The 11,244-nt window shown below is 46.0% G+C and overlaps 1 protein-coding gene across 1 annotated transcript in view; it reads left to right on the forward strand.

Moving 5' to 3' along the window:
* The window catches only part of CD8B (CD8 subunit beta), a 19,811-nt gene extending 9,268 nt beyond the window's left edge, over positions 1-10,543 (forward strand). Inside the window, exons 3-6 of the mRNA XM_019970291.2 lie at positions 822-914; positions 4,273-4,362; positions 6,332-6,368; positions 9,811-10,543. Coding sequence (XP_019825850.1) covers positions 822-914; positions 4,273-4,362; positions 6,332-6,368; positions 9,811-9,823 — 233 coding nt within the window. The 3' untranslated portion in view covers positions 9,824-10,543. The remainder of the gene's footprint in view (positions 1-821; positions 915-4,272; positions 4,363-6,331; positions 6,369-9,810) is intronic.
* Positions 10,544-11,244: the final 701 nt, after the last annotated feature.

Below are 11,244 nucleotides of genomic sequence, written 5' to 3' on the forward strand. Positions count from 1 at the left end.
AGCACACCAGGCTCCTCTGTCCTCTGTCTCCTGGAGTTTGCTCAATTCATGTACATTGAGATGGTGATGCTCTCTAATCACATTCTCACTGCCTCCTTCTCCTTTGACCCAGCATCAGGGTCTTTTCCAGTGAGTCAGCTCTTCAAATCAGGTGGCCAAAGTGTTGGAGCTTCAGCTTCAGCATCAGTCCTTCCAATGAATATTCAGGGTTGTTTTCCTTTAGGATTGACTGGTTTGATCTCCTTGCAGTCCACACAATGGTTGATCAGGGGTCTTGGGGCTCTTTTCATATCTGGATGGCTCCAGAGCCCCTCTCTCCAAGACACCAAGTTGACCTCCATCTCTGAGCCCTCAGATCTATCTGAGAATTACTAGATCAAAAATCCCATTGATCTGTGACCTTCAAGCCCATGACAGCCTAGGGAACACTGCTGCTGCTGCTGCTAAGTCACTTCAGTCGTGTCCGACTCTGTGCCACCCCATAGACGGCAGCCCACCAGGCTCCCCCGACCCTGGGATTCTCCAGGCAAGAACACTGGAGTGGGTTGCCATTTCCTTCTCCAATGCATGAAAGTGAAAAGTGAAAGTGAAGTCGCTCAGTCATGTCCGACCCTCAGCGACCCATAGACTGCAGCCTACCAGGCTCCTCCGTCCATGGGATTTTCCGGGCAAGAGTACTGGAGTGGGGTGCCATTGCCTTCTCTGAGGGAACACTGAGAAGGATTTTAATACCTGAGTATCAGACATGCAGTTATAAGTTTTGTCTCTGAGTCCACCTGCGGTTTACCTGGCTAAGACATGTGTCTTGCTTATTTTTGCAGTTGATGTTCTTCCTACCTCTCCCCAGCCAACCAAGAAGACCAGCCCTAAAAAGAAAGTGTGCCATCAAGTCCCAACCCGGGTGACTCAGAAACGTGAGTTCTCCCATTCCTCCGGATTCTCAGAAGCACAGCCGACACTCGTTCTCCCTTTCTCCCTCCCTTCCTTCCATAAACTCTTCACAAGTGTGGACTCTAGCCTGTTTCTCTAGCCCTGAGCTGGAGTCTAAAGGAGAGCTGAGTGCGACAGCAGTGCTGTTTTCCAATCGCTCATATTCTAGTGGGGGACACACTCGTAAATCGTCACAGGACAAAACTTAATGGACTCAGTGCTCAGTCGCTAAGTTGTGTCTGACTCTGCAACCCCATGAACTATAGCCCAACAGGCTCCTCTGTCCATGGACTTTCCCAGGCAAGAATACTGGAGTGGGTTGCTGTTTCCTTCTCCAGGGGATCTTCCCCAACCGGGGATCAAACTTACATCTCCTGCGTTGGCAGGTGGATTTTTTTACCACTAAGCTACCCGCGCCCCTAATGAAGGATCTATCTGCCCAACACTTGCACATGATGTTCCCAGCAGCATTTTTCTTTGTTTCTGTTGTTGTTAAGTTGTTATTTGTTTTTTTGGCTGTGCTGGGTTTTCATGCTGCACAGGCTTTTCTCTAGTTGTGGTGAACAGAGGCTACTCTCTAGATGTGGTGCACAGGCAAGCAGCAGCTTTCCTGGAGTCACATTTTGGGGAGGTGATTTCACTTCACCCAGGACCTTTAGCTGTGTCTAGGTCTCTAGCTCAGGTCATAGCTCAGGAGGCCTCCCCTGACCCCTCTCTGCCCAGAAGAAAGGGGTCTTTCTACCTTCCACATCCCTGCAGCTTATGCCCACCTCCATTACTTAAAACTTTATCCCGGCATAATCTGCATGTCATAAAATTCACCCATTTTAAGTGCACGACTTAGTGATTTTTAATAAATTTACCAAGTAATGCAACCGTCACCATGAACTAGTTTTAGAACGTTTCCATCAAACTCTCAGATCCCTTGTGCCTGTTTATAGTTAATCTCTGTCCCCCTCCCAGCCCCTGACAACTGCTAATCTACATTCTGTTGCTATAGATTCATCTCTCCTAAACATTTCGTATGAATGGAGTCATATGGTATATGGTCTTTCATGCCTGGTTTCTTTCACTTTGCATCACATTTCTGAGGTTCATCCAGGTTAGGAAACCCATGGAGATGAGAGGGAGGCAGATAGAAGCTTCACATCTCAGAACGGAAAAGGACCTCCCAGGGCCTCTCACCAAACTTTCCTCTCCGCGTGGCACCAGCCAGCCTTGGTGATGGTGGTTCCCTCCCCAAGAGCAGCCCATGCCATTTCCTTCCTCCCTTCCCCACCCCGCCCTGCCCCACCACCTCTCCTGCCCTAAAGCTGTAGCCATGGGACTGGCAGGGACTGTAGAACTCAGGAGATTTGAATCTGTATCCAGGCCCTGCTTTTTACTATCCAGATCACCTTGGGCAGGTAATTGAACTTCTTTGAATCTTATTTTTTCTGAACTGTAAAATGAGAGATAAAAATGATAGTAATTCCTTCCTTCCTCACAAGATGGAAGTTTGCAGTTAGTACTGTACTTGACACATAACAGATCTTCAGTAAACGTTCTACCCCTTCTCTGACATCCAAAACTCTTTCTTTTTCAACCTTGGGTGTCAGTCTGCAGCCTTGCCTTTTTCACCCATGGGTCCTGATTCTGCCTGCTTTGCTACTCACAAGGACCAGTCACAGGGAAAGAAAGAGTATCAGAGAAAGATTTGGGGTATCAGTTTATATTTGATATAAACTCTGCTGTTTACATAATTTACAAAATGAGCAGAAGGACAAATTTTTCTTCTTCCATAGAAGAAAAATCATACATGGTCAATACATGAAAATAGGCTGAAATTGGCAAGTAGGAAATTGAAATGAAATATTATTTTTCACCCACTGCTCTGCAAAAGTTAAAATCTCTGATAATGTCAGGAGTAGGCAGGGTACATGACTGATGATTAGGAATGGAACTCAGTGAAGCCTTTTTGGAAGGCATTTTATAGTATCTGTTATTATTGAAAATGGATATAGTCTATGGTTAGTTGTTCTTATTTTCAGTATCTGCCTTGGGTAGGCTCCTGCACAGGGAGAAACAAACCTGGATGTTCTCTGCCACCTTATTTGTAAAATTCAAAAAACAAACAAAATGTACATTAATGGCTAAATAATCCATGGTACAGCCATACTTCAGATGACATGCTGTTAGAACAAAGAATATGCTGGCATGTTTAAGAAAAAAGCCTGGTTGCAGAACAATTTGTACTGTATAAGCCTCTGTATTTTTAAAACTATATGTGCTACAATGAACACTGGGGTACATGTGTCTTTTGCAATTATGCTTTTCTCAAGGTATATGTCCAGCAGTGGGATTGCTGGGTCATAGTGGTTTTATTTTTAGTTTTTTAGGGAATCTCCACCCTGTTCTCCATAGTGGTTGTATCAATTTACGTTCCCACCAACAGCGCAAGAGGGTTCCCTTTGCTCCACACCCTCTCCAGCATTTATTGTAGACTTTTTGGTGATGGCCATTCTGACCAGTGTGAGGTAATGGGAAATTGCTGCATAGCACAAGGAGCTCAACCTGGTTATCAACCTAGGTTATCATAACCTCGAGGGGTGGGAGGGAGGTTCCAGAAGGAGAGGACCTATGTACACCTATGACTGACTCATGTTGATGTATGGCAGAAGCCTCCACAACACTGTAAAGCAACTATCTCCAATTAAAAATAAATTAAAAAAAACTATATGTGATGTGTCTATGTAAATTACATATGTGTATATGCAAATTAACAATGGTAGTTACTTCTGTGAAGGAGCTACCGTGAAAATACATTCAGCTATTTCTTCTAAAATTAAAAATTTTTTTTAATAAATAATAAAAATCCCATTACCAGGCATGCAAATTGTCTATCTCATTTTGAACAAAAGTAGCTACTGAGTTTATTAACTGTTAAAATTTGGATGTGGGACCTGAAGATTGGGCTTCCCTGGTGGCTCAGACGGTAAAGCATCTGCCTGCAATGTGGGAGACCCAGGTTCAATCCCTAGGTCGGGAAGATCCCCTGGAGAAGGAAATGGCAACCTACTCCAGTATTCTTGCCTGGAAAATTCCATGGATGGAGGAGCCTGGTGGGCTACAGTCCTTGGGGTCAAAAAGAGTTGGACACGACTGAGCGACTTCACTTTCACTTTCCTGAAGTTTTATATATGAAATGATTTCAATATGTTTAAAGAGCCTAGAAAAGACTAGAATGAAGCATGGAAAAAAGTGGTATTCTCTGAGTGGTGGGTGGGGCTTCCTGTGGATTTTTCCTTCTTTGTGTTTATCTGCACGTCTCAAATGTTCATTCAACACGCATGTGTTTTCCAGGTCTGTCCTGTGCCCCGCTCATCCTCGGCCTCCTGGCGGCCGGTGTCCTGATTCTTCTGGTGTCCTTGGGTGTGGCCATCCACCTGCGCTGTAAGTTATTCCCTCTTGGGCCGCCATGTACATGTGTTTGCTCAGTCGCTCAGTCGTGTTCTACTCTTGAAACCCCAAGGACTGGCCTGCCAGGCTCCTCTGTCTATGGAATTTCCCAGGCAAGAATACGGGAGTAGGTTGCCATTTCCTTCTCCAGGTAGATTCTTTATCACTGAGCCACCTGGCAAGCCTGGGTCTTCATGGTGACTCCTTTTGCTGCTGGATGTGTCCCCGAGGGTCCTTTCTTCTCTAGGGGAACAGGCAGGTGGCAGCTGGTGGGAAGTTTGCTCCTCCAACCCCAAACCCATGATAAGTCTGAGAAGTGATTCTTGGCCTGAGACCAAGCTGCAGGAGTCAGAGACCACCCCATCTCTGGAGTCAGACAAACCTGGATTTGAATTCAACCCTTGATCTAGCGACTTGGGCAGATGCCCTGGCCCCACTGAGGCTCAGGGGCCCTACCCAGGGTAACCATATTACCTACCTCCCCAGCTTGTTTTTGTAAAGTCCTGCCCCAGGGCGTGTACTCTGTCAGCAGGAACACCCAGGAGCAGTTGGGGTGGAAACAGTGCACGGAAATTACACTGGGGGTTGCATTTCGCTCCCCAGAACTAGAAATCCTCCCCTGAGGCTGTTGGGAAACTCAGAGATGGTTTGCTGTTCTCAGCCACTTCAGGGGTAGGACCACCTCCGTCTACGGGCCCCTAGGCGAGCTGGTGGTTCAGATGGTAAAGAATCTGCCTGCAATGCAGCAGACCTGGGTTCGATCCCTGGGTTGGGAAGATCCGCTGGAGAAGGGAATGGCAACCCATTCCAGTGTTCTTGTCTGGAGAATTCCATGGACAAAGGACCTGGTGGGCTACAGTCCATGGGATCACAAAGAGTCAGACTTGACTGAGAAACTAGCACTTTCACTTTCAGGGTAGTTTCAGGGAAGGCCAGCACAGCTGGCCAAGAGCCCAGAGCCCCAGACTCTACTCCTGACTCTTCTGCTCACTGGTGCCACTCTGGGCTTGTGCAAGTCACTCACCCTCTCTGGGCTTCTATAAAATGAGAGGGGTTGGCCCACTGGAACGTAGACTAGGTCAGTGGCTCTTTTATAAGTCACAGACCCCTTTGAACATATGATCACAATTATCGACCCCCTCTACAGGGAAATGCATAGTGTGCACACTTTTGCATATAATTGCCACCCAAAAAAGGATCCATTTATTTCATTCTAAGAAGCATTAGAGCTCAGGGGTCTGCAAACATTTTGCTCAATGAACTCATCAGTGAAAAAAATCTTTTAATTATAAATACTAACTGCAACTAACTGTATTTTTAAAATATTATGTATGTATATATTTAATATATACTTATAAATATTTATTTAATAAATTATTAACATTTATGTTATCTGGATTTATTTAATATATTGTATTAGACAAAATGTTCATTCAGATTTCTCTGTACCATCTTACAGAAATCCCAAATGAACTTTTTGGCCAACTCAATACTGTGTATATTATTAAATGTTCTTCAGAAATAAAAAGGATGAGATAAACATGAAAATACACATGCTCATATTTCCTTCTTACATCCCAAGGGGAAATCTTGCACACCCCCAGAGTCCACAAGCTCTGGTTTAAGACCACCTGTCTGTACAGCCTCTCCTTCATGACCTGCCGTGAAGGGCAAGATGGTGCATTCAAGGGCACACAAACAATCCCTCACTAGCTACAGAATTTTAAGCAAGTTACTCAGTTACACACTCACTCTCTAGATCAGTTTCCCCATATGCAAAATGAGATAATAAAATTCAACTTCTAGCATTAAAGGAGTTAAAACCCATGAGGAGCAGAGCCTGGAATCAAAAGAAGTGGTTCTAGGCGTCGGCTGTCCCTCTCATCACTCTGCTTGCTCTCTGGGGCTTGGTATCTGCAGTTCACAACCCATGTCAACCAGCACTTTTGTTTTCTCCTTCCAGGCCTGCAGAGGAGAGCCCGGCTTCGTCTCTTAAAACAGTAAGTGGCTGAGGTCTTGAAAAAGTGCCCAGCCTGCAGCCCTGGGTGTAGCCCCTGGCGGCTGCTCACAGGCATCTGAGGAGCCCCAGCCAGGCACCACCTTCAAAAACTCACACACTGTATGAGTAGATGCGGTGATGGAGTTCAGGCAGAGAGAGAAACTAAGCAAACGGAATACTGGCTAGTTGTTTATGTCAAGTGTGGTAAGATTTAGCTCTTAGATTTTTTGAGGATAACAGTGAACTCTTTTCTTTTTTTTCTAATTGCAATATGGTTGATTTACATTAGCGACCGAACTGAACTGATTAGTTTCAGGTGTACAGCAAAGTGATGCAGTTATATATATTTTATTTTTCAGATTCTTTTCCACTATAGGTTATTGAATAAACAGTCAACTCCTGCTTGGTTAGAACCAGAAGGATATCCCAAACTTTTGCCCCCTGTTATTTCATTAAACTTGGTCCTGCATGACATAAGAGGGTTATTTTTACAGATCAAGACCTGCTCAAAGCATTTGGGGCAGTAGAGAGCAGAATGGAACTTGAAGACAAGTCAGTTGACCCCCACTGGCAGTGGAATTCCTTCCTGGCTAGTGTTGTGTGTTGGACTTGACCCCACCTGGGTCCCAGGAGTCAGCAAACCCACCGGCTCAGTTACACAGACACAGGGGCAACAAGCTTGCTCTTTAGGCCCACTGAACTGTGTAAGCTCCAGCAGAAGCCAAGGCTGCTTGCTGCTTCCATACTGAAGGGCTTCTGGACCACTATTTGGCCATGGGCTGTGCCCTTGGACTGATTTTTCTGCCTCAAAACAGATAGTTTCACATCTACCTATCTCATTAATTACATTCCCCTCTATGTAGAGGTGTTTGAAAAAAAAAAGAAAGTTCCTGCCCCTAGACTGAGGATCAAGAGCTTTGGCTCCATTCAAGCAGATCTTGGTTTGAATTCTGTCTGCTACTCACCATCCTTGTGACTGCAGGCAAGTCACTTCACCTCTCTGAGCCTCTGATCCCTCATCTATAAAATGGGACAGCAGTAACAACCACATGGCTATTGTAAGGACTTACGGGGGAAACACCTTCCAAGTGCTCAGCTCCTGTATTCTTGGAGTCCAAGCACCAGCTCATGCTACTTACAAAAGACGATTTTATGAGCCCAACAACCAAGACACAAAATGTTTTCTTGTTGATTATAAATGACATACAATATTATAATGGTTTCAGATGTGCAACATACAAAGTAGTTTTTAAATGTTTATTTTTATTTATTTACTTATTTTTGGCTATACTGGGTCTTCATTGCTACACAGGCTTTTTTCCAGGTTAGGTGAGCAGGGGCTACTCTATAGTTGTGGTGCCAGGGCTTCTCATTGCGGTGGCTTCTCTTGTGGAGCACAGGCTCTAGGGTTCTCGGCCTTCAGTAGTTGCAGCTCCTGGGCTCCAGAGTACAGGCTCAGTAGTTGTGGCGCGCTGGGCTTAGTTGCCCTAAGGCAAGAGGGATCTTCCTGGATCAGGGATTGAACCTGTGTCTCCTGCATTGGCAGGCAAATTCTTAACCACTGAGCCACCAGGGAAGACTACAATGTACTTTTAAATATTCTGAAATTATAAATTTTCAAATATACTCACTATACTATATGTTCTACATTATCATACACATTGTATTTGGGTATATTTATACATGTTGTATTATACAGTTGCTTAAACATGCCAGCTACATTTCATAATTTTTTGATGATAATTTTCTTTTTTTTAGCTGTACTGGGTTTTTATTGCTGTGAGCAGACTTTCTTTAGTTGTGGTGTGCAGGCTTCTCATTGTGGTGGCTTCTCTAGCTTCAGAGCACAAGCTCTGGGCACGTGGGCTTCAGTAGTTGGGGCTCCTGGGCTCTAGAGTATGAGCTCAGTAGTTGTGGTGCACAGGCTCAGTTGCCTTGCAGCTGGAATCTTCCAGGACCAGGGATCGAACCCATTTTCCCCTGTATCAGCAGGCAGATTCTTAACCACTGGACTACCAGAGAAGTCCTTCGATGATCATTGTGATGGTCTGCAATTTTTACTTCATGTGCTAGATTTAGAAACTCTCCCACATTTGCTGCTGCTGCTGCTGCTAAGTCGCTTCAGTTGTGTCCAACTCTGTGCGACCCCATAGACGGCAGCCCACCAGGCTCTGCCATCCCTGGGATTCTCCAGGCAAGAACACTGGAGTGGGCTGCCATTTCCTTCTCCAGTGCATGAAAGTGAAAAGTGAAAATGAAGTCGCTTCAGTCGTGTCTGACCCTTAGCGACCCCATGAACTGCAGCCTACCAGGCTCCTGCGTCCATGGGATTTTCCAGGCAAGAGTACTGGAGTGGGGTGCCCCCACATTTAGGAGACAGTAACTTAAGAGTTTTTGTCTCACCCTAGACCTCCGGTGTGTTTCATTCATATATTCCTTTCGGTGACCTTTTATGGAAAATGTCTCCCCGTCAGGGTACTGCCTGTGACTCTGCCTCCCTCCCACCACTTTGTTTCAATTTGTTCCCCTGGTGATTTGATGCCAGTTCAGGGGGAGTCTGTTGCCAGACCTCATGCTGTGGCAAACCCAGGGGTTCTGAGGATCAGGTCAGGCGAGCAAGGGGCTGGGGGTGGCCCTAGGGGGGACCCAAGCCCCTTCACCCTCTTCATTCCAAACAGCTCTCCTCTCATCCATTGCCCATAGTTACACTTACCTGTAAGATGTCATTGAACAAAAGGGTCTGAGGCTAAAAGAAGTTCGGAAACCACCTCTGGGTTTACTCTCATGATCCAGGTGTGGATGAAATAGTCCTTGGGCCTCAAAGAGCAGCTGTTACAAATTCAGGTTGCAGTTTGGGGCAGATATTCCCCACCTGCTAACTGGCTTTAGAAAATCATCCGTCAGCAGGTCATCTTCCTCTGGTCCCTTAATGCACATAGGTGAATCGCTTATCTTAGAAGGCACCGCAAGAGGTAACACTATTCAAAGCTAGAGTTCTTAGGGCTGCACTTTTTTAAGCATTTTAATTTTTGGTGTGTGTCTTAAACAATAGTCTTTATGTTTACCCAAAGCAGTACAAAGTGAGGCAGTTCCTCAGAAGGTGACTTGGAGCTAGAAAATCCATCCTGAGCGTGAAAGTGTTAGTGTTAGTTGGTAAGTTATGTCCAACTCTTTGCCACCCTATGGACTGTAGCCTGCCAGGCTCCTCTGTCCATGGGATTTCCCAGGCAAGAATACTGGAATGGGTTGCCATTTCCTTCTCCAGGCATTTAAAATTTTTCTTTAATGACGAAGATGGGCCTTAAAAACATTCTAACACAAACCTCTTGGCCCTAGGCTACTTACTGGGACTGGAGCCCTGCATCCTGAGGAGCTATTTATCAGGAAATTCAATAGCATTTGCCTGAAAATAAGTGGTTTCACGCGTTTCCCATTGTTTTCAGGTTTTACAAGTGACCAGAGAATATGTTTTCTGGTGTCCCGCTACAAAAATACATTGGTCAGTGATGAGCGAGATCCAGAAAAATGAGAGAGAATGGACACACTCAGCCGTGGAAATGTCACTGAAACCGCAGAAGCTGCCTGTTTTTAACTACTGCAAGTTCTTTCTATGGGCCTCATGCATGGGATCTACTTGTTACATGATCACTGACAATCTTAGAGAGAAGGCTTCAGAACCCCACGGCACTTCCTGCTACTTGCAAGGCGCTCTGGACGACTGAGTCCAGAATGGCGCCCAGTGCACCACTTCTGGCTCCTGTAACTCAGCCTGGGTTGGTCCGGGAACTTTGTGTTGACCGTCCAGCCACCACATTTCTTTGCCCAGGTAGGGCAATGACACTGAGACCCGAATCTCTCATGGGATGGTGATGGGATGGGTCCCCTTAGTCTTCCTGGGGCTAACCCTTTCCACAGGGTGGCCCCTGAGAGCAGACCCAGATTGGAAATGAGGCTTCCAAGGGGCTGATCTGGCTCTCAGCGTCACTTCAGTTTCTGAGGACCTCCTTTGGGCCTGGGAACTTGTGGTCTGGGAGACAGGAGGCCCTTTGATCTCCCAATAGGAAGTTCTTCAGCTTTCACTTCTGCCTTCCCATGGTTTATATATTTCTTCTCTTGCTCACTGTTCCTTTTATGATAATGTCTTTGTTGTAACAATAAAGTCTTGGGTAAAAAATGCGGATGGCTCCTGTGATGTAAATGCACAAAAGCTCATCTATGCGGCAAAGATGTTGGTGCTCAGTTAAAAAGAAATTAATGAGGTTAAAATGACTATGGCTTCATTCTGCATCAAGCTCCTCATGTGTTCGTGCTAAGTTGCTGCAGTTGTGTCCTACTCTGCAACCCTGTGGACTGTAGCCTGCCAGGCTCCTCTGTCCATGGGATTATCTAGGCAAGAATACTGGAGTGAGTTGCCATTTCCTCCTCCAGAGGATCTTCCCAAGCTGGAATTGAATCCACATCTCTTACGTCTCCTACATTGGCAGGAGGGTTCTTTACCATTAGCGCCACGCTCATTTGCCCCCAAACATGCCGTAGTCCTCTTCGTAGCTGTAGAGAAAGCCTGGAGGGGATGGAAGCACCCAGGGCACCTACAGCCAGGAAGCAGGTGCCTCCAGGGCCAACCCCAAAACTGCTTTCACTAGCACCTGTTCATTTCTACTGAGCATGGAACCCTGGGGACGCCTGGCCATGAGGCAGGAGAACTTGCACCAAAGAAGAGGTGAGAGGGACTTCCCTGGTGGTTCAGTGGTTGGGACTACACCTTCCAACGCGGGAGACAGGGGTTCAGTCTCCCCAATTTGGGGAGCTGGGATCCTGCATGCCTCTGGCCAAACAACCAAAGCATAGAACAGAAGCAGCGATGTAACAAACCAAAT

This window comes from Bos indicus, chromosome 11, assembly GCF_029378745.1.
Source record: "Bos indicus isolate NIAB-ARS_2022 breed Sahiwal x Tharparkar chromosome 11, NIAB-ARS_B.indTharparkar_mat_pri_1.0, whole genome shotgun sequence".
Classification (NCBI taxonomy): Eukaryota; Metazoa; Chordata; class Mammalia; order Artiodactyla; family Bovidae; genus Bos; species Bos indicus.